At 32.3% G+C, this 24657-nt stretch overlaps 1 protein-coding gene across 1 annotated transcript; it reads right to left on the bottom strand.

The window, feature by feature from the left end:
• Positions 1–773: 773 nt before the first annotated feature.
• LOC142644598 (lysine histidine transporter-like 8) lies at positions 774–7376 on the bottom strand. Its single transcript, XM_075819178.1, has 5 exons — positions 7036–7376; positions 4593–4726; positions 3561–3997; positions 2408–2539; positions 774–1451 (listed from the first exon to the last, which is right to left on the bottom strand). Exons 1-5 carry the CDS (start codon positions 7329–7331, stop codon positions 960–962), a joined length of 1491 nt encoding a protein of 496 aa, XP_075675293.1. The 5' UTR covers positions 7332–7376; the 3' UTR covers positions 774–959.
• Between the last annotated feature and the right edge of the window lie 17281 nt (positions 7377–24657).

Genomic DNA, 24657 nt, shown 5'->3' on the forward strand with positions numbered 1-24657 from the left:
TTTTTGTTTTATGTGATGAATTATTTTTAAAACTACCCAGATGTAATGAGTCTTATTGGTCGATATTCAATTTTTTTTTTTACGAGGGTTTTGTCTTTGGGTTAGCATGATGTGGTATCATTTATTTTTTAAAGTATGGGGCCAGCAAAGGTATGAGTCACAGAAAAGTGTGTTCAAGATTGCATTTGCATCTGTGACGCATACCTTTGCGTACAAGGTTGGGGTATTCGATTGTGTTCTGTTGTTCCTTGCTTCTATAGCTCATGGTATCTTGCTTTTTAATGATTATAATATATACAATATTTAAGTCATCACTAGGTTAAGATATCCTAGGATTAAAACACATTTATTCTAACAAAAAATAAAATAAATTATGGCAGTAACAGAGAATCGTGTGTGTGTATATATATATATATATTAGTTTGATTGTTATGAATTGAAATATGTGTATTTTAAATTCTATTTATATAAATTATGGTAATATAAAAACCGTACACCAATACTAATTCGTATTGAAATATATATTTCGTTTTCTTATCCAAACTAAAATTGCCTTTGATAAGGTATTTACAACTTTGTACAAGACTATTTAATGCAAGATTGTATTTCCAACCTTTCTTGATGTTAATGTTGGGAATATGTATATAATACAATAAAGAAATAACATTAAATAGTTGGATAAAAAAGAGTTTAGAGGCTATAACTGATTAGTATTTTGATCCGATATATACATATCTAAAGAAATACCTTGTATATACATATCTAAAGAACAATTAACATAACTGATTAGTATTTTGATCCGATAATAAAAAACTATCATCATCAGGAGATAACGCTATAGGTTGAAGTTATCTATAAAAAAAAACACAAGACGGCCAATCGACTAAGTAATTCCCCTGAGGCCCATATATACATTCAAAATGGTTATTGGTTTAATTTCTTACTAATGTTATCTGTCATTAAGGCTTGTAAAAGTTGGCTTTTAGGCCTTTGTCAGCTAAAGTCCAAGCCGCTGCAATAACTATTAGAACAGTCAAGACAATGCCAAAGCAACCTAAACCCATGTTTATAAACCAAACCAAACCATTTGGTCGAGGTTTCCTCATTGCAATCCACATGAAACATGGATAAGCAAAAGTTAAAGGCAATGTAGCACCTCCAACTAAAGGTGCTAGGCTTCCCAAAAATGGAAAAGTCACCGAAAGAAAGAAAGACAACCCTCCATAGAAAATGCGAAGGCATGTGCGAACCCATCTTGGGCATGGCCGATTTTTCTTGCTTGTGTATCTAACTTCCAAGTTGTCAAAAACAACCATGGCGTAAACTTGGAATGTACATAAACAGTTCACCAAAACTAGTAGGTAAATTGAGGTCATAATTAACTTCGAGGTGTTTGGTCCGTGGATTTGTGAAAATGCAGTCAACAATCCTTGTCCTCCACTATACGGTACCTGTTATTCATAAATAAATAAATAAATAAGAGAAAAAATATTAATAATAAAAATAATAATGAAAAAAAAATAAAAGTCTTACAAGTATCCAAATTAACACATTTTTTGCACTATCAACTTAAATTTTTAGTCCTTTAAGATCTTACAAGTATCCAAATTAACTCCTATGCTAAGATTTCATATCTTTGAGGGACGAATTGTAATCACGTACCTTATATGTGATCACATTTATTATTAAAAAAATATTTTAAAATAAAAGTGATACAAAATTATTCATCTCCAATTTCACTAAATTCATGCCTTTTAGTCGGAACAAAATCATCTGTCTCTAATTTCCAAACTATCAATTTGTAAGTTCACAAAACCCCAAAACAAATAAAAAATTTCAAAACCCTTAACCTCAATTTGACATCAAAGTAGACCATAGTGGAAGGAGCGTTCCTTGGGTCTAGTTGGGCCCAAGCCCAACGTCCAGTGCCACCCCAGGGAACGGGGGGAGGGAAATAGTGCAAATGGGAGAGAGATCAAGGAATCAGCCTTGGAGAGGTAGGCAAAGAGAGAGAGAGAGAGAGAGGGTTAAGAAATGAATTGTTGAAACTGATAGAAGTTTAACCTAGGGGTCAATTTGGATATAAATGCAATACCTCAAGGGTTTGAAATTCAAATTAAATGTACACAAACATTTACAATTGACCCAAATCTCAGTGGTATTTTTGCATTTTGACTTTTTTTTTTTAATGGATTTTCCAATAAAAAATATGTCTATAACTAAAAAGAAGTGGGATTTAAAATTTTTTAAAAAAATTTATATTCTAAAAGTGCATTTTTAGACACCGTCTCAAACATGAACTTGTTTGACTGCTGAAAAAATCATGATGATTTAAATAAATCTCTTTCTTAGGAAAGTATATAACAAATCTCAATAAGTTCAAAAAAAAAAAAGTGGATTTGCTTACCTTGTTTCCATAAGCCCAAAATCCACCTATTGCAAGGGGATATTGGCACATAGCGATTACTATGTATGATATTGTCACCCCTGTGCACATTGGCTTATAGGATGTTTGTTTTGGACTTGAAGGCAATGTTCCCTGCAAAATTAAAGACTTTTTAACTTAAAATTACATTCAAATCGAGAAGACAATGTATCTATTCTTTTAAAGCATAAGTTGGTTTGTTTTTGTAATCCCCACTATTATATAGGACAGACTCTTCCCTCCTTTCAAAGGACTACGGAATCCCCATGTTGTAAAAGGGAGTATGTATGTATTGAATGTATGAGATAATTGTTGATGCTTAGGGCCAATCTCATGTGAAAAGGGAAATTGTAGAGGACTAATTCCAATGAACCTAGTAGCGAAGATATATAGACTGTCACATCATTTAAAATTTATCTTCCCTAACCAATGAATCCTCCTCTTGCAAGGGAGTGGTAGTGAGGTACCACCATTGGGGAAGGGCCGGTGATCTTCTATTAGTTTCTCTATGAGATGGAAAATCTCTTAGACATTTTTTCCAACCTTTAAGATTGAAATGTTGTGTTAGTACTCAATAAATAAAAATGTTGCGTGAGTACATATCCTTATATAGAGTTTCATATTTTAGGATTTTGACATGTCCAAGTTCTATTTAATCTAAAAGGGTCACAAGCTTAGGCTGGGCTGAGCTTTCTTATATAGTTGGATACTCTCTTGTTGGATCCTAAAGTTGGGCGAAGGCACAAATCTTGACTTAATTAGCTTGCAACTGTTGAAGCGTTTCTTACCCCAAAAGCAAAGAGCTATGGTATAACACACTTTTCACTAAAAATGATAATTTGTCTAACATCATTTTCACATGGACTCGTGCATAAAAAATTATTTTCACACACTAATTACAAATTACCAGTTTGACAAGTTATGAAATACTAAGTGAATAATGTTCTTGTAAACCATTGCTTACCCTAAAACCAAAAAAAAAAGTGTAATTCTAAACTTTTTGAAAAGGATTTTTTTTTTTTTTAGATAAATATTGAGAGAGGAAGAGGTGGAGTTCAAATCACTAACATGAATAACATTAAACTATCATTGGAACCTGAAAAGAAGAAAGTAGGATGGTGTTAGAGATTCTAACCTGTATCTCGAGGATAACATTATGTCCTTTGAATGCAAGGGCAATGATCCCAAGCGCATTCAATACATCACTGAAGTTTTCCATGTTAGATTTCAATTTGTCAGATTGACTGTAGGATATGCCTATGGGCCTATCTTTGGTAATTGAGAGAGACCAAATCAAAGTAGAATATAGAACGACTGTGATGGCCCCAATTAAAGACACCCAAGCTACAGAGTTCAGGTTTGGTAGTTGGGCTATAAGTATTGCTAAGCATGTGAACACCAAGAACCACTCTGTATTTGTCAATGATTTAGCATGACACATGGCATCACGATCACATAGGGTTTTGAATATGAGGTCCAGCGTCCTACCTCCAGTAATAATTAGAATGATACACGTACCCCCTGAACTGTATAATACAGGGAATAGGGCAAGCAACTTCCCTAGTTTTGGACCTGCATATAGTAATCAATTATGACTTAAGATAGTATAGAATTGAGGAAGAGAAAACATGTTATTGATCTTAACTAATTTATTGAGTATCCATAATCCAAAAATTTGGGACTAAGGTGTTGGTGTTGTATGTAATAACACATTATCACCTCCTTTGTAATGGTATTTCAACAATGGTTTTCAGTGTAATTTAAATGGAAAAATATGCTTTTCAACAATTTATTGGCTTTTACACAAAATATATTGTTTGGTTCTATTTTTCTGGATATTTTCATGATTTGCTTCTATTCCCCTTATAAGTATTCAGTGGAGGGTGAAAACATGAAGTTATTAGATTAGGATTTATCGTGTGCATGTGTAACTTATATATATATATATATATATATATATATATATATATATATATATATATATATATATATATATATATATATAAAATAAAATAAAAAAACGATTACAATTCGACTTTTAAAAAAGAAAAGAAAAGAAAATATAATAAAATATTAAATATATTTTATCTTGTGCTTTAGAATTTATTAACAAAAAGTAAACTAATAATAATAATAACAACAACAACAACTGGGGTTTTGCACTAACCAAAAGAAACTATTGCAAGGTGCATGTATCTGCTGTAGCGGATTCCAGGGACTGATTCATGGAGTCGAATGAGAATAAATATGGTATAGAGCTGCCACGCAAATGCTAGTGACAAACATATTATACCCCATGCCCTGCAACCAATGAAATCACTATAAGATTAAGAACACTTTTTTTTTTCCACAATTTTGAAGTAACAAATTGTTATTGGTAGTTAGGTAAAATAGTAATGTTAGTGATATACCCAATTAACAATGAGTAAGTCTTGCCAACACAATTATTGTGAAAAAAGTTTTAAAATTTCCTCTAACTTATGAAGTTAAATCATATGATGACAAGGACTTTTCTAGTTTTCTTCAAGCTGTTTATGCAATAGCATGGATCACAGATAATCAAATAGAAGTTACATTTTCAATGAATGAATTTGGTTCAAAACAATGCAAATAAGATCAATAAACTTTAAAGTTATATGTTTCTCTGTATGAATTTCTAATGTTCAAAAGTTAAATGGCTGATGGATGTCAACCTGGTATCCGGGAATAGGATTTAACATTTTTGGACAAAGTGTTACTGATAATTCAATGAGAGAATAGAAAAACAGAGGAGAGAATATATCATGAAGCTGAAATAATAAGTGTGTAAAGATGCATGTAATGTTTAAAAAGTGAAAATATATGTTTAAACTCCTATACTAAACAACCCCTTAATTTTCAAACTCTTCGAAAAATATTAGATTTCATTAATATCAATTAAACTCACATGGGAAATGGGAAAGACTTATTATATATATTCACGTGGAAGGTAGTGACATTACTATATTGAACAAGTTTCCAAGATTCTGTTCTCATATATAATTTCCAAGTCATTGTTGATAAAATTTACCAAAAAAAAAAAAAAAAACGAAGTCACTGTTGAAAAATGTGAACAATATATATATATATATATATATATATATATATATATATATTTCTTGCCCTAATAGTACTATAAATGAACATAAAAATTATATAAACGCGCCGACGTTAATTAATAAGGTCCACAGATTCGGACTCGGAGTCAACAGGGAAATAACATGGAACACGCAGTTCCTTGTTCTTTAATTAAAGAGAGACCTTTTTGATTCTTTCTTTAATTTACACTATGCATGCACAGAGGAAGAAAAATGAGTATCACGTGAAAGTGTCTCAGATCTTAAGAAAAGTGAGCAAAGAGCAATGTATAATATTTTTTTGGTCATAAATGGGAGGAAAAAAACTATAAAATCTTGTACTATGGATGTATGGTTCATGGTTGTAATATTTTATGATAATTTTAGCTTAATAACTAGTAAAACATGTTACGTGACACGCAACGATATACTTTCTCTAAATAATTCGCTATATTTTCTTTAAATGATAAAATAGACGGTTTTATATATTGGCATCATTAAATTAATTTTTATTAATAATTAAATAATTATCAAATTTCATAGTTGGACAAATAGTAAAAGAATTCTAAGGAAAAAGAAAAGTAAATAGTAAAATAAAGGGAAAAAAATCATACTTTGATAAACTTTTTTATGTATTGCATGGTTACCGATTAGTTTACACATAGAAGCTTCTTCCCAAATATAATGTCATATTAAAAGGTTGAGGTTGATTGATTGTTTAATAAATAAATAATAAAGAAGTTTTTTTTTTTTCCCCCAAGTTATATGGTCATATTTTGAGCATAAGCTTGCCTTCACATCAAGTCTAAAAGGTTAAGCTTGACTGATTGTTTAATAAAATAAATAATAAAGAAGTTTTTTTTTTTTTTTTCCTAAAGTAGTTGGACCAACCTAGCTATTTATCAGATCAGTTCTTTTTCTTTTTTTTTGTGCATAAAAGTTTAAGCTTGACTGATTGTTTAATAAAATAAATAATAAAGAGGTTTTTTTTTTTCCTAAAATAGTTGAGCCAACCTAGCTATTTATCAGATCAGCTTTTTTTTTTTTGGTGCATAACAGATCAAGTTTCAGCCTTCGGGTACTCAAACATTCCATTTCTTTCTGTACTGAGACTATAAATTGTCTCCTAAAGGGGATCATTTGGATTTTAAATTGAAAAACAAATGGCAATTATATTATAACTTGAATAGAATAAATTCAGTAACTAAAAGTAGATACAAATAAACATCATATATCAATGAAATGTAATTGTTTTCCAAGTTTGAATTGACAAATTGGCCAAACCATATAAGGGTAAAATGCAATTAATAATTCTCTATCATACACATGGAAAGAAAATGACCTTAAACTTTCCAAGTCTACACGTCTGTAGGAGCTTGATTTTAGTCAGTCATCAAATTCTCATTTCATAACCCAACATTTTCTCTTTGGATTTATGAACAATTAATGACTTTTTTAGTTAAGCAAAAGTGAACTTTATCATGACAACTTAAATCATTGCAAAAGATAGCTTACCATCCAAGTGTGGCAAATGCAACAGGAAGCAAAAGAGCTTGCAATCCAATTCCTGAACAGAGCAAATGAAACGCTGCAAAAAAGGTGTTGCCATTCCTGGACTCAGTGATGGGAAGCCAAGCTTCCTGTGGATTGTGCTGATAACCTTGCAAACTTGCAGATGTAGTAACATCTTTTGAGGGGTCACTATCTATAATGGTTATCACTTGCATTAGCTCTCCCAGGGTTTTGGTATTGGAAGGTGAAGTTGGGAGGGGCATAACTTTTCTATAATTTGGTTCTACCATTTCTGCCATGGCTACCCTCCTCTGCTCTAGTTCAAAAGCTATGTTGAAAATATTAGGTGTAGGTTTTGCAAATATTCAGCTGATAGTTGGTATATATATAATGAATACGGGTCTTGGTGGAGTTCCTGTACAGAGTAAAGTGGTACATTCTGCCTTTCATAATTAAATATTTTCTTTATTTTTAGGAGATAATCATGGACCGATAGTAGAAGCCCATGTAATTCTTATCTAATAACTGAGATTTGGTTGGGAAAATAGAAAAGTAGAAGGATAGAAAATTGTGAGGGGATAAAAGTGGAGGATAAAACTTTTTGGTTCGGGTGAAAAAGTGAAGAGATGAAAAACTTTTTTGTTTGGTTGAAATGAAAAATGAGAGAATGAAAAATAAAATTGGTATAAATTTACCATTATGTCCTTACTTAATATAAAAACAAAAAGTATCATATTTATTATTAAAAAAAATTTGTATGGGCACTTCAAATTTATATTTTAATTTATAAAATAAGCAAATGCTAAAAGGATAAATAAAAAAAATTAAAGATAAAAACAAACAAAATGAACCAACGTGAACGTATTGTGCAAAGTGCAGACAAGAAGAAATTTTATCCACACCAAAAAATAAAAAATAAAGACAAAAAGAAGAAAAAGTCAAAAGTTGGTTAATGGGTGGAGAATGGTAATTTTGTCTAACACACATCTTCCTATTTTTCTCGAGAAATTATACGATTCTCATGGTGGACCATATTAGTTGTCTACCATTCTACTAAAAGACTTCCACTTATGTAAAATTACTAAGTTAGTAATCAGTTTTTGTTTAAAAACATTTTCTGACTAAGCAATTTTAAATAGGTAGAAATCTTTTAGTAGAATGATGGACCACATTACTTGTCCACAATTGTCTACCATAACGACCTTATAATTTTTTAATTTTCTCTCCCATTTTTTCCAAATTTTGTGGAAATTGAATTTTGGTGGACCCGAAAAGAAAACAGCTGGACCCCTCCACTTTTCTCTTCCCATCCCTCTCCTAACCAAACACCCTTTCCACCTCTTTTCTCTCATATTTTACATTTTTTTTCCGTTCTCCCTAAAATCAACTCAACCAAAGTTAAAAAAGTTTACTCTCAAATTTTCAACCCACAAGATTGTTATTTAATCTTTTAACATTATTTTATTTTTTAAAATCTTTTACTTATCATAACTTTTCTTTTTTAAGTAGATTTTCAAGGGGTCTAAATCCAAAAAACATTACTTTTGTTTTATGTGAAAGAGTTGTTACACACGCACTTACACATACATGCGAGAAAGCAATTGAAACTCAAATTAAAAATGTTGACTTCAAGCCACAATTCTAATTAATTCTAATTATTTTATTACGCGTATGTAAATTTGTGTGTAATAAAGCGTTGTTTTATATATATAATAATGCTTAGTGCCATCTAGAAGGCACTCACAACCGAGTATTGCATGAAGGGTCTGTGACTAGGATTACACCGCAATTATGACACGATACTAGTGATGCAACTAGCGACGTCACTGCACCTTTGTAATATTTTCCCGCGTATAAAGGAAGATTGTTCCTCACTTTTGACAAACAACATACAAGATTCATACCAAGTATAATTAAAATTGACTAACATCTTAAGGTGATTTATATTGTTGCTACTTTTTTTGAAAAAAAAAAAAGGAAAATCATTAATTCACATTTAATATGAAAAGGAAATCTTTCATTCACACATTTAGTGAAGTCAAGGTATGTCGTACAATAACTAACAGCCCTGCAATTTCTTTCTTTCTTTCTTTGAGTAAAACAGCCCTGCAATTTCTGATATTTCAATAAATATGTCCGGAGTTCAAATCTTTCATCTCTAACTATCAAGTTATTATGAAAAACTGGTTACATCGTACAATAATTTCAACTTTTGACATCAAAAAATTGAGGTCCTCTGCCAAGAACTTCGGGGGCATATTAACAGTACCTTGAAGAACATGTGTATTAGTTCTGGGGCTATACTTTGTTCACAGTCTTATATATCCAATTAAAAATACATAAAAAATTGTGATAGAGGATCCTTTTACTGGTCCCCAAGATGATTTGATAAAACCCTTTGGCTCTCTGTTTTTTAATACAGAGTAAGAAAATTTGGCTCTCTGTTTCTTGATACAGAGTAAGAAACTTTGGTGAGACCTTCCATTTATAAGCTTAATCCGTTTGGTGTGGAAACCAATTCTTTTCATTATGTTTCCAACAAATATAGCCATTCCCACTCAATCGTAACTCGTTAAGTCTTTGCTCAAGTTTCAAAGTCATGTATCCTTTTTTTGCTTTTCTTTTTTGATTCATGTGATGCATTATTTTAAAAGCTAACAGGATCCTATGAATCTTTATTAGTAGATATTCAATTACTTTTTGTAAGGTTTTTGTATTTGGGTTAGTGTGATAAGGTATAATTTATTTTTTGAAGTATGTGGCCAGTATTAAATAAGTGTGTGAAAGATTGCATCCGTGATACCTTTGCCTACAATATGGTTTTAGCACATGGTATCTTGCTCTATAACGATTACAATTTATACAATATATGGGTCATCACTAGGCTAAGATATCCTAGGATTAATTAAACACATTCATTTCTATCAAAATATTTGTATTAAGTATAGTATCATATGTTAATATACTAAAAGCTGGATTTTAGATGTCTTATTTATTTTAGTCACATGACTTAATTTTAGCAAATATACTAAGTACCTTAAAATCGCAAAAATAATTTGTTTTACAAGAACATATGTATCACATGACTACTGTGATTATTGAATAATTCAATAATTCAATAATTACAATGAGACTGGGTAGGAAGAATTTAAATCATTAATGTCTTTATTAGGAACTATAGAAACGTTAGTTGACTTACAAGGCATTTAACAAAATATATATTTTTTAACTTCTATTTTGTAAACAATATATATAAATTTTGGCAACATTGAAAATGTGTGCACTAATAATAATTCGTACTAAAATATTTTATTCTCTTATCCAAACCGAAACCACATCCTTTTAGGGTATTATTGACAACTTTGTGTAAGGCTCCTAATGCAAGATTGTATCCTCAAACCTTTGTTGATGTTAACACAAGATGGCCAATTGAATAAGTAGTCCATGAGGTCCATACATACATTCGAAATGGGTATTGGTTTTATTCCTTACTAAATCTGGCATCGAGGCCTGTAGAAGTTTCCTTTTAAGCCTTGTCAGCTAAGGTCCAAGCCGCTGCAATAACTATTAGAACAGTCAAGACAACGGCAAAGCAACCTAACCCCATGTTTATAAACCATACCAAACCATTTGGTCGAGGTTTCTTCATCGCAATCCACACGAAACATGGATAAGCAAAAGTTAAAGGCAATGTAGCACCTCCAACTAGAGGTGCTAGGCTTCGCAAAAATGGGAAAGTCACAGAAGGAAAGAAAGCTAACCCTCCATAGCCAATTCGAATGCATGTTCGAACCCACAATGGGCATGGCCGATTCTTCTTGCTTGTGTACCTAACTTCAAAGTTGTCAAAAACTGCCATGACATAAACCTGGAATGCACATAAACAGTTCACCAATACAAGAAGGTAAACTGTGACCATCATTGACTGCGAGATGTTGGGTCCATGGATTTGTGCAAATGTAACCAACAATGCATCTCCTCCATTATTATACGATACCTGGCATTCATAAAAAAATAAATAAGGAGATTGTCCACAACTTTGTTGAGAAAAGCTTCTTGAGTGATGGTCCATAACAACGGCAAATTTGGATGATTTGTTACATTTTTAGGTTTCTTTAGAAGTGATATATCTTGCACATAAATATGAATTGAGCAAGTATATAACAAGCACAATATAGAAAACATACAAGAATTTATGTAGTTCCCCAATATTGTTTTACTTTTATGGAGAGGTCAAATTTCATTATATCAAATGGAGAGTTAGAAGACACAGCTAATTGAATGGAAGTTACAGTATTAGAGAATGAATTTGGTTCAACAAATGCAAATAAGAACAATAAACTTTAAAGTTTTCTGTCACTTGGTATGAATTCCATAAGACTTTACTAAATTAAATCGATGTTGGATGTGAGCTTGTGTGTCCATGATTTGACATCTTTTGGGTGAGGTGTTATTTTTAATTCAATGAGAGAATAGAGACATAGAGGCGACAAAATATCATGTTACTGAAATAATTATTCAATAGTTCAAAAGTGATGTTCTTTCTTCCCATGTAAGGACAAAAGTTAGATTCAATCACATATATAATTTATATATATAAAAAATATAATATTATTTATGTTTTATTGATCAAATACAATCATATAAATAAATTTAATTCGAACTTCTAAATTTTATTGGTTACAATAATACTAAGCATGCACTCAAAACTCTTACTTTTATGAAATTTGAAAAATGTTATGGTAGGCTTTCTTAACCCAAATATGTTGGAGAGATCAATTCTAGGAGAACTTTAGATAATATTACACTCTATTAATTAAATTCACGTGAATACTATTTAAGGAAAAGTTAACAGGGGTTCTAAGAGCATTGGTTTATAACTATTTTTAGAATCATTTTATGAGAAAATATTAAACAATTTTTTTTATATAAAAGTTATATCAAAACTTTCTTAAAATGTTTTATTAATAACTTTTCTAAGGACACCCGTTAACATGATCCAAAACTTATTATTATTCTGATAAATGTTTATAAATGAGAGCAATATATATATATATATATGTGTGTGTGTGTGTGTGTGTATTTTTTTTTTTTTTTTTTTTGAGGAAAACAATATATGTTGTTGATAAGTAAGTAAGTAATATATGTATTTCATGCCCAACTATGAAATCTCATGGAACACAAAGATCCCACAAATCCAAAACACCATTAACTAGTTAAAATTAAAGACCCCTTTTCTTTAGACTTTTCGGAAAGCATGCATAGACAAAGATGTAGCTATTTACGGACTTGGGGTAATGCCCTCCCAATTTTTTTTTAAAATATTATATATATATATATATATATATATATATATATATATATATATATATAATACAGTACCCCCTATAACAATATTATTAATCCTTTTCAGCTTGGTTCATTTATTATTTAAATAAATTTAGCAAGTTGTTTAATTAACTTATTTCCTCCTCGCACGACAATAAAATTGTTATTAACATTTCTTAATATATAAAAAAAAAAAAAAAAAATTCATAGTTTTTTCATAATTCATGTTTACATGTATTTACTTTTCTAAGATGATTATGAGGTTCCAAAGTGCTAGTAAAATGATTACTTTGAGGGGCAGCCTTACAGACCAAGTGGTGGACAGCCATAAAATCAATCATATGTCATAATTAAGATAATGTTGGTCAAGTTACTTGATAGTGTTTTTTTTTTTCTTCCATTTATAATTTTATAAATGTAGCTCAAGTGATTGGCACCTCATGATATGCTTGTGATATTCAGGGTTCAAACCCCTCCTGGTTCTCTCGTTGTATGTAATTATCAAATTATCCAAAAGAAAAATAATAATAATAATTTCAAAAACTTTATATTTGTGATGATATGCATAATTTTTTTTTATAGGTAAAATTTTTAAATAGTAATTACATCATATGTGTGTGTGCGCGATAATTTGATAGTTAAAACGCACTATATGCATAATTTTTTACTATGAACTAGATAATTTATATATATGACCAAATTTATTAGCTAAAATCCAAAAACTTTATCTATCGTATCATTAAGTTTGAGATTAATGAAGTTCACTTTATATTATAATACACACATAAGTGAAGATTAAATTTTTTAAGCTTCTTTCCGAACATATTATCATATTTTTTTAAAACTAAACCGAATTGGCAGGTCTAATCGAGTACCAAGCACCAATCCAATTTGATAAAACTCCTAAGACCGGTAAAAATCATAATCCAAGAGCAAAAACGATTCTCTGACCGTATCAATTTTTAAAACCATACATATTATTATTAACATACTACCTTATAACCCATCAATATGCGTGAATGTATTTAGAAATAAACACAATTTTATCATGAAAATATACATAATTATTAGAATTATTAGACAAAATGACAATTTATTAAAAGTAGATACAATTAAACATCATATATTCCTGAAGTGTGATTCTTTTTCAAGCATGGATTGACAAACCACACACATGCACATGCATGACCTTAGAGCTTGAATCAGTCAAATTCACACTGCAAGTCACTCATTTCACAACTCATCCTCTTCTCTTCGATTTATGAACAATATGACTTTATTAGTTGAGCAAAATTGGTTATAAATCGTTGGAAAAAGATATAGCTTACCATCCAAGTGAGGCAAATGCAATAGGAAGCGAAAGGGCTTGCCATCCAAGTTCTGAGCAAATTAAATGAAACGTTGCAAAATAGGTGTTGCCATTCCTGGACTCGGTAATTGGAAGCCAAGCTTCCTGTGGATTTTGCTCGTAAACTTTTGAGGAATCACCATCTATAATGGTTATCATTTGCATTACTTCTGCTCCAGTATAGGTATCTGAAGGTGAAGTTGCGAGTGGCATGACTTGTCTACTATTTAATTCTACCATTTCTCCCATGGCTACCTTCCTCTGCTCTAAGGTCAAAGCTATATTGAAAATAGTAGGAGAATGATAGCACTGTAGCAAATATTAAGCTAGCGATTGCTGGTATATATATAATCATTAATGGCTACTGGTTTTCGTGGAGAACTTGTACAGTTGTACACTCGTACATTCTGCCTGTCTCAAATAAATCTGTTGCTTAGTTTTAAGAGAGATAAACATTAATATATTAAGGATCTATAACCCATATAATTGTTCTTCAATAACTTAGATTGAAAGTTAAAAAGAGTTTACCTTCAAACTTTAAACACTTAAATTAGAATTTAAAAGGTGTTGAGCACACAACATTTTCACAACAAATTTTAAATAGTAAGTTATTATCTGTTACTATTAATATATTTTTTTCCCACATAACATAATAGTAAATAACAACTTATTTTGTTGTAAAAATATTATAGATATAATATTTCTCAAAGTTTTTTTTTTAATCTTCTAATATTCTATCTTTTTGACATCTCTTAGTTTTGTAGATTTTCTCTTTTAAGTAGATTTGCAAGGGATCTAGATCCTATATAAACATTGCCCCATTTTGTTTTTTCTATAATAAAGTTTAGTGCAATCTAGAAAGCCCTCGCATCGCATGCATGAAGATCGTTATGGCGTTGTATTGTGACACGTTACTTGACCATTATAATCTTTTCCCCACTTTTAACGGTGACAAAGCCCATACAAGATTCATGCCGGGTATGATTAAAATTGACTTCAGACGTTAGTTTATATTATTGCTTTCTTTCTTGAAAAAAATCATACATTCAAATTTAATTAAATCAAGGTGTATCACCATAGCTAAGAGCCCCTTTACTTTCTGATCTTTCGGTCAAATACGTCCAGGTTCAAATTTTCATTAACCTATTGTAACTACCGTATTATCTTTATAAAAAATAAAAAATAATAATAAAATTGAAAGAAAGTAAAGAAGAATAGAAGGTACATCATACAATCATGAATTCAATTTTTAATATGAAAAAATTGGGACTTCTACCAAGATTTTTGAGCCTTTTACATTTTCTGCATAAAAGCATTAGTAACAGATTACCTAAAATAAGGTAAGGGATGAATATGAATAAGAGTACGTAACCAAAACAAAAGAATACCAATAAGCCCTACTGCATTAGCTTACTATTTCCCTCCGAAGATGGGTTTTAGCCACAGTTGCTTTCTATTTTTAGGGAGAATTTTTCATTTATTAAACTTTTGTTTATTATTCTTGTGTCTTATGGGTATTTAGGAGAGTAGTTTAAATTATATTGTTTGGGTGTTTTTAATATATATATGTAGGTAAAAAAGTGTATAATATTGTTTAAAATATATAAAAATTTGTTAAAACTAATCTATCAAACACCCTTTTAGTAACGGTAATAAAACAAAGTGGTACTTTGAAAAGTGAAAAGAAAAAATATATATTTATATATTTAAATGAAGACACATGGTTCCATGATGAACATGTGTTAGCTGTGAGGCTGCCCTTACAACCTGTCCTAGTCCATTTATACTTTGTTTATTTTTGGGTTTCTCGTAACGGAGTTCAGAATCGTACAAATTTATTTATTTTATTTTATTGAAACAAGAGTCTTGTACAAAATAATAATAATAATGATACATAGGTTGATAGAGGATCCTTAATTTGAACGCTTCCTTAGATGATTTGATAAAAACCTTTGACTCTCCGTTTATTCATACAAAGTAAGAAAGTTTTAGCTTAATCCATTTGGAGTGGAAACTAGAAACTAATTATTTCCATTATGTTTTTAATTTAGAAATTCTTATTTCACTTAGGGTGCATTTGTTTCCGGCAGCTGCATTTGCGTTTGCGTTTGTTTCCCTTATGTTTTTTTGGCTGGTCATGGCACTGTTCATGGATCAGCCCAGTACTAAAAACGGATGAACAGTAATTTGTAGCAATAAAAAATATTTTGTTACAATATTTTCAGTAATAAATTTTTAATTTTCAACAAAATAAATAATATCCAAACAGACACTTAGTTGTAAGTTTTACTCATATCAAATTTTAAGGTAATGTATCTATTTTTTGCTGTTCTTTTTTTGTTTTATGTGATGCATTATTTTAAAAGTTACTATGATGTTATGAGTGTTATTAGTGGACATTCAATTATTTTTATGACGGTTATGTCTTTGTCCTTGCGTTAGCGTGATGTGGTATAATTTTTTTTTTTTTTAAGTACGTGGCCAGTATTAATTAAGTGTGCAAGATTGTATCTGCATGTTTGCGTACAAGGCGAGGGGATTTTGGTTGTATTTTTATTCAATCATTTCCCGGTTTTTTTTTTTTTTGTGGGATTTAATGTAAGGGTTGTATGTGAGAGTTTGGTGAAAATTTATGAAGAATGAGATCTCCCAACTAGCTCGCAACTGGCTCGCAAGTGCCAATCTGTGAAAGTCCACGTGAGAAGCACATGCTAGAATCTAAAGAATCTCACACCAAGCTCGATCTTGCGAATCACCTGGTGACTCAGGCCAAGTCGTGAGTGGCCTGCGAAACTAACTGCTTGGAGCTTTTTAAAGTGTGTTTATCTCATACATTTACCAACCCTATATAAGCCCTCATTATCTACAAAATTGTAAGGAGTTCTTCCAATGAACTTTTGAGAGAAAAAACCCTAACTACACACTTGAGAGTTCATTGAGAGGTTCTTAGCTCAAACACTTACCTCACTGAATCTAAGTGTTGAGAGAAGTTTTGGTGCATATAGGAAGCATTGGAAGAAGCCATTGATTGGTGGATGCAATATGGAGCTAATTGCTGGATTCAAATAACTTGTGAAGATATGACTCCGTGAAGCCCGTTGGTAGCTAAAACTTGGAGGATTCAAGTACATTGGGTAGATTAAGCTTGAAGCACCTTTTTGATATTCATGTACTCCAAATTTATTCACTAGTGGATCAATTTCGGTTTAAAGGGCTGCAGAGAAGTTTTCGTTGTGTACTTCATTTTCCTTTTTGATAACACGTCTCAATTTTATATTTGTTGTTGCTTGCTTGTAGTTATGTCTTAGAGAGTAGTTTTGGTTATTGCGTATCATTTACTTTTGTTCTGCATTTAAGTAAGTTAGAGTAAAAGCAATCAAGCTGTGTTTTTAAAATTAGAGGTCTAAATAAGCTATAGTATTTTACACTAGTTGAGTTTTCAATATGTAATAATATACTAAAAGTTTGATTTTAGATGCCGTAATTTAGTCACTTTATGGCTTAATTTTAGCAATATATGAGATATATGCATCATGCGGCATACTTAAGTGCCTTAAAATCATTACTCTAAAAAAAATATTAAATCACAGAAATATTTTGTTTTAGAAGGAAGAGAAACTCTGCTACCAAAGTTCTAAAGGTTTAGAAAGCTGTTGAAATTGTGATGGAATAAAAATTTATAAAAAATAAAAAATAAAAATAAAAAACTTGGAATTAAAAGTTTAAGTTGTAAGAAATTTTATTATTATTGTAATCTTTTATCATAATTTTTAATTTTGATAAAATATGGTCTTACATAATATGCTTTGACCACGTAACTTAAAAAGAACATGTGCATCACATGAATACACCGCTATAAACTTGGAGTTCATACATTGTTTTTTAGACTTAATTGATGATATATGACCCTTGATTACGATGATAATCAAACAACTCAAGGGAGAGACATGCTTCATCCGAACTGAGATTTTTTTTTTTTTTTTTTTTTTTTGTGGTTAAAAGGCCTTCATTCATTCAACAAAAGGGCTAAACAGATACATATGCCATACTGACAGTAACCAGCCTAGCATAAGACAAGCCATTAATATCCTTAGCAACTAAGGTTTCAAGTTCAACAGCAAAAGGAAATTCAAAAACAACGAATTCTTCCTTCATTGCACTACCCCATTTAGCTAGCCAATCCACGCATTTGTTGGCTTTTCTAAACACGTGGGAGACCTTTGCCTGAGGAAATTTGGCCATGAGAAACCTGCAATCAGCAGGCAGAGGGCCATACGCAGAGTTAGAATTCTTTTTTGAGTTTAGCAGCCCCACAATCACCTTAGCATCTAACTCTATTTCCAGTTGCCTAGAGATTTTTGTTATATAGATAACTAGTCGTAACCAGTGCAATGTACTAGAAATTTTATATTTTTTCTATATTTTATTTTTTGAATTAGCATAAAATTTAATAATTATGGTAATTATTATTAACAGGCATTTATTATGATTGTTTTCCTATATAGAACTATATATTTTAATAATTATGGTAATTATTTGGTGAGATTTTAATGAAGGATTTAAATATATAATATCAACTAAAAATTATAATAGAATAATGTAGTATAAATTATATGGCCTCAAAAGCTTATATGATAAAATATACCAAGATCAACCAAGAGTAGTCAAATGTCTTCAATTCTAAGCTCATGTACACGATACATATCTACAATTCTACATAAGAACCCTACCCTATTCGTTAGGCAATAAAGAATTTTCAGAATTGAAACCTTCAAGTTGATTGCTCAGCTCACAATCACACTAGATAATTAGAGGTGACAATTTTTTCCCGCTTTACCTCATGCAGGCTTTCCCTGCCCCAAAAAGGTCCTGGGGCGGGGGTGGGTCAAGATTTTTTTCCCACACCTGGGGGCAGGACTGGGATGAGTTTAGGCTTTTTAGCCCCAATCCCCCTCCCCCTCCCCCATCTCTGCCCAGTCCCACTTTATTACTGTTAAACACCTAAGTTGTATTACTAAGTATTTAAATGCATGAATATTAAAAAAAAATTTGTTCTATTGTGATATTGTCTTGTAAAAAGTATAATTCAATTCTAGCTAAAAATTAGTTTGATTTGATATCAATGGTAGCTCTAGGAATTTTTTTTAGGATGGTCACTAAGAAATTTAAATTATACAAAATCTAATAAAGCGATAACTTGAATATTTGCTACAACTACGAGTCGAGTCACAAAGAAGAGCAAAATTGTTACAACTACAAAAGCCAAAAAAAGTATAACTGTAGTCACCATCAAGGAGAACTCACAACCACAATATTTTTCTTGGTACCATTTTTTAAGAAAAAATGAAATTAGAGGTTATTTTTATTGAATAGGTTGAACGAGCTACAAATTTTATCCTTTTGTTCACTTGTTGTTTTGTTTTGTCTTGTTATTATTTGGTTTATGTTTGTTGTTATTTGGGCTAATATTTATTGTTATTATTTAAGCTTTTAAAAAAAAAAAGGAATTAAGGAATATGTTTGAGGGGTAGAATTAATTTTGGAGTAATACTATATTCACAACATTTTTACAATTAATCTTATGCAAAATGTTATTATTGGTGGGTAAAAAACTAATATCAGTATTGGACTTAAATAAGAATAAGTAACAGCTTACCGCATTAGATTTGTTATAAAATTCTTGTAAATGTAGTATTACTATCTTTTTTTTTAACCCAAATTTTCGTAATTCTCAAGTCCAGGTGTTCAACATTTTTAGTACAAGAGGTCACAATAGGTTAGTTTAATATATAATTTTTTTTTTTTTTTGGCAAGTATAAGTATACATTTTTTTGCAAGTCAGGGTGGTCATAAGACCACCCTAGCTTGCATGTGGAGCCACAACTGTTTGATGTAATAAATTTAATTGTAAATTCAAGTATGAAAGCTTGAATATGTGTGAAAACATAAGAGCTGTTTAGACCTCCAAATTAAAAAATTACGGCTCGGTTGATTTTACTTTAACTTAACTAAGTACTAAATAGAGTAAATGCGAGCGAACAAACAATAAAACTACTCTAAGCCGTATTCATCATATATCAACAATAAAATGAAAGCTAAAAGAGTAAGGAAGAAATATGCAAACACAAGATAACACTAAGACATGTTATCGAAGAGGAAACCGAAGAACTCGGCGAAAAACCTCTCCACCCCCCACCAAGCGGTAAATCGATCCACTAGAGAATAAGTTGGAGTACACGAATAACAAAAGACCCTCCAAGCGTAGTCTACCCTATGTACTTGAGCCCTCCAAGTTCCTGCTACCAATTGACTTGACGAAGCTTTGTTGTCTCTAGCTCTTTAGATCACGCAATTCAGACCGATTACAGCCACCAAACAAATGGCTTCTTCCAATACTTGCCAGCAGCACCAAAACCTCACTTTACACTCAGAATAGGTATGGTAAGTGTTTGGACTATTAACCTCTCAAGAATATGGATATGGAGAGGGAGGAGTTTTAATAAAACCACAAAGGATTGTGGGTATAACAATCTCTAACTTTCAAGGGTTGTATTTAGGGTTTTCTCTTTGAAAAGCACTACTTACAATATGTGGGCAATATGGGTATATATAGTGTGGGTGAAGATATGGAGTAGCAGATATGCCAAAATAGCAAAACAGAATGTTTCGCGGGTATTTCGCGAGAAGGCTTTACCCTCGAAAACCAGTTGTCATAACTCTTTGCATTCCAGTCATGTGCTCTGCACGTGACTCACTTCATAGGAAGGCTTCTAGCGAAACTTCTTGTGAAATCCACTTTGTCTTCAATAGGCACTTGAGTCTTCACACACTCTCTCGCACACAACCCATACAATGAAAATCCCACATAGAATATAGGGTAAACATGATTGAACATAATTACAATCAAATTTCGCACGGAATTAAAGCCAACACAAAATAGTTGTAACAACTTAAACGAATCAAATTTCCCCATTGGGCTATTCCATGACAATACCCCTAAAACAAACTCTAGACTTAAACGTGGGTTTGGGAACAATGGTTAAACTCACTCACACCTAACCTAGAAGCTGTGAAACACTTGCACATATACACCTATATCCTGAAACACTCGCACACAAACAAAACTTTCATTAAGCTTATGACAAGTTGAATACAAGGTACGTATAGGAATAAGTAAAATGCGATCAAGGAATTAAACAAGAAGCATAACTTGATCAAACATGAACAGTTATTAAAGAAAGACTACAATGAACATTTAACTAGTAAATGATCATCCAGACACACAATGCAATTAAGAGCAATGCAAAAATCAATTGCATATCCAACACACAACCAATGCAAAACACAAAAGGTATTTGCATCAAGGATACAAGATCCAACAAGGGCACAAGTGTGTAGTACTAAAGATAATACATAGATAATCTAAAAAGTACTTAAAAAGCTACAAAGCAAGGATACAAAGACAAAGTACTAGAAATAAATTGAAATGTTAAACTAGAGTACTTTAAAGCTTTAAAAGAAAGCAATGTAAATATCCAAGAGTTATAAAAACTATAAGGGTAAATGAAAGTAGACTACTAAAACCAAAAGTAAACTACTAAACCACCACCAAAATAAACCAATGTCTTTGAAATACTATGCTATGCTCCCCTCAAACTATTCTCCCTTTTTTACCAGAATGGCCAAAGAGGCTAGAACTCTTCAGATTCTTATTTGGAGCCCTCTCGTTGCTACCGCTGCTCCATCATCATGTCATTAATCTGAGATGATAGTGCAGTAATCTGGCCTTCGACATAGATAAACTGATTTGAGGTGTGCTGCACATGCGATTCTAGCATAGCATACACCTACTCAACCCTCGCAATAAGACGATCAAGGCGATCGGGTCCCCGTGCTTGTGCTTGGGAAGAAGGTTGTGTAGAGCCCTCCGGGGTTGATGTGAACCTGTCAATCTCTTCCTTCGTGTCCCCACCTTCTTCCTCAACATTGTCCCTTGGGATTGGAGAAATCCCGATTTTTGGTTCAGTGATATGGGCTTTGCTTCGGGTCATTGTTTGAGCACCAATCGGATGGTCCCTTTGCACCATGGTAAGACCACTCGGAAACTTTAGCCTTATTCTTGCTATAAGAGCCATGATTAGACTTGGAAATGGCAAGACTGTTCTCGAATTCTTCTTGGTGATGCATTTGGTTAAGAGGTAGTAGATGTGACTGCATATGTCGATCTCCTTATGTGTGAAGAAATCATTCAAAAAAATAGCTCTTGGTCTGAACAATGTGGTTAAGTTCATCACCGAGTAGAGGTTGGAGAGCATTATATAGGCCAATTTCCTCATCTCTAGGGTGAAATAAATTGTGTTCAACGACTTCCTTTTGAGATCGCCACCAAGGAGTTCCGTAATTGGCTCAAGAGAATCCAATATATCATCATATTGGGTAGAAATTTGTTGAGAGGGTGGACAAACTTCCAATACCTCTTCGATAGATTCCCTCGTGATAGAAAACTCCATTTGCCTTACCCAACAACTTATGTGCTCCCTTTCCACAAGGGGATTTACAAAGAATTCCCTTATGATTTCGGCAAAAACATTCCCACTAGGGTTCAACAACTTTGTCCATGTCCTCTCTCTGAACACTTCCTGAATGAAGGTGTCTTCAAAGGTCTGCATATTGACAACCCTTTCCATGATGATCGAGGCCCTCTTGTAGAAGTCGTTGTAGGCCAAGTTTGCCTCAGTACTTTGGAAATTTTCCAAGTTCGAGCATGGACGCTTAGATGACTTCTTTGAGGCCAAATGCTTAGTAGGAGACATCTGCAGAAACAGTCATAAGACACAAAAATACAAGTGCAAAACACAAAACAAGAACACAAACTTGATTAGTACCAAATTAGTCCATAAACCAAACTACAAAGTCTAAAAATAACATAAACAATGTCACAAGATCATGTTATGAGTGCTAAACATGTAACAACATTTATCTAGCATGAGTAATATGCAAAACATGACAAGTGAACAAGTGTGTGCATCAAATGTGCATGTGGTGTGCATATGTGATGCATGATCAATGCATGACTAAGCACATTTGGGTCAAAGTATGTAAAACACACAACCAATGATCAAAACACGATAAACATGTATAATCATGGTAATCCCCAAAGTTTGGTACTCATCGGAGCCCAAAACAGAACCAAAATGTCATTTGGGAATTTTATCAAACACTTGATATGCACCAACACAAACATGTAAGCAATGCATGAACATGTGAAAATCTTGCCTAAATACATGTTTAAATGCCACAAGGGGTCAACACAAACACAAACAAAGCAAATGAAACAGAGGCGAAACAAGAAATTGAAAAACATTTCCCAAAACTTAAAGTTTCCCAACCCTTTTTCAAAAATATACCCAACTCTTGAAAAACCTAGAATCTAAGGCTAAATCTAAGAAAATAATGAGAAAAGAGTGATCAAACATACCTTAGGGAAGACTTTGAGAAGATTTCACTTGAGTTTTGGTTGAGTTTTTTAGAGATAATAGGTTTAGGGTTGAGAGAGGCTCGAGGGAGGCAAATGTTATGATTTTGAAAAACTATCATGATCAACCCTTAAAAACTGAAAACATGTGTTTTTTGCTGATTAGCTTCTCGCGAAGTTACTCGCAAAAAATGCCACTGAAGCACAAAACTTTTCGCGGGTAAGCTTTTCTCGTGAGATAGTCGCGAAAGTTTCTGTCTAAAAATTTTGTGTTTTCAAGTTTTGCCTTTCTCATTTTCGCAGGAAGTTACAATTGCCAAGGAGGCATGGCAAATTTTGGAGACGACCTATGAAGGAACCAAAAAGGTGAAGAACATCAAGTTGCAAATGCTTACCACACGCTTCAAGGAGTTGAAGATGAGTGAAGACAAGTCATTCGACTCATATTATGGCAAGCTAAATGAAGTGGTGATTGGTAAATTCAACTTGGGTGAAAAGATGAAGGACTCCAAGATTGTGAGGAAAATTCTCCAATCGTTTTCGGAGAGCTTTTATGCAAAGGTTACTGCCATCAAAGAGAGCAAGGACCTTGATGAGATTAAAATTCAAGAACTCATCAATTCTCTTCAAACTTATGAGCATCTCTACCATCACAAAGGAAGAGCAAATCTCTTGCTCTCAAGATAATCAATGAGAGATTTGAAGCTCAAACTCCTCAGACGAGGTTGAAAAGGAAGTGGCATACCTTGCCAAGAACCTTCGTAAGTTCTTAAAGTTCAAGAGAGATGGGAAGTCTTTTGAGGAGGGCAAATTCTCAAGTTTCAAGAAGGACAAGAAAGACTTCAAGAAGAAGGATTCCAAATATTCTTCTCCATCTCAAGTGGTCACATGCTTTGAGTGCAAAGGGCATAGGGCATGTAAAGAAAGAATGCCTCACATACTTGAAAGCAAAGGGTAAAGTTTTTTCCACTACCCTTAGTGACTTGGATGGCTCCAATTCAGATTCGGAGGAGAGTTGTGATGGAGAAGGAAACTACTCTGCATTTATGGTCATAGCACCCGTGGACTCTTCGGAAGATTTAAGCCTTTTAGTGGAAGAACTCAGGGAGCACACCGAAGTAGAATCTATGGGAATTGGGGAAGATTCTGATGATGAAGAGGAAAGAGCAAAGGGATTGCAAGAATCTTATAAGTCTCTTCTTAAGAAGACTGGAGAGTATGCAAGAGTGGCTAAAGTAACCATTAAGAAAATGAAGAAAGTTGAACAAGACAACAAAAGCATACTCACGAGGTACAAAGAAGCGAAGTGTGAAGTTGAGGTGCTAAATGAAGAACTCACCGAAGCCTATTCTAAGATCAAGTTCCTTGAGCTTGAAGTGATCCAAGCTAATGCCAAAGTGGATTGGGTTGCCTCCAAGAAGCTTGATGAAGTGCTTGCACATCAAAAGCCTTTTTCTGATAAAAATGGCTTGGG

This window comes from Castanea sativa, chromosome 7 (assembly GCF_040712315.1).
Source record: "Castanea sativa cultivar Marrone di Chiusa Pesio chromosome 7, ASM4071231v1".
NCBI classification, from domain to species: domain Eukaryota; kingdom Viridiplantae; phylum Streptophyta; class Magnoliopsida; order Fagales; family Fagaceae; genus Castanea; species Castanea sativa.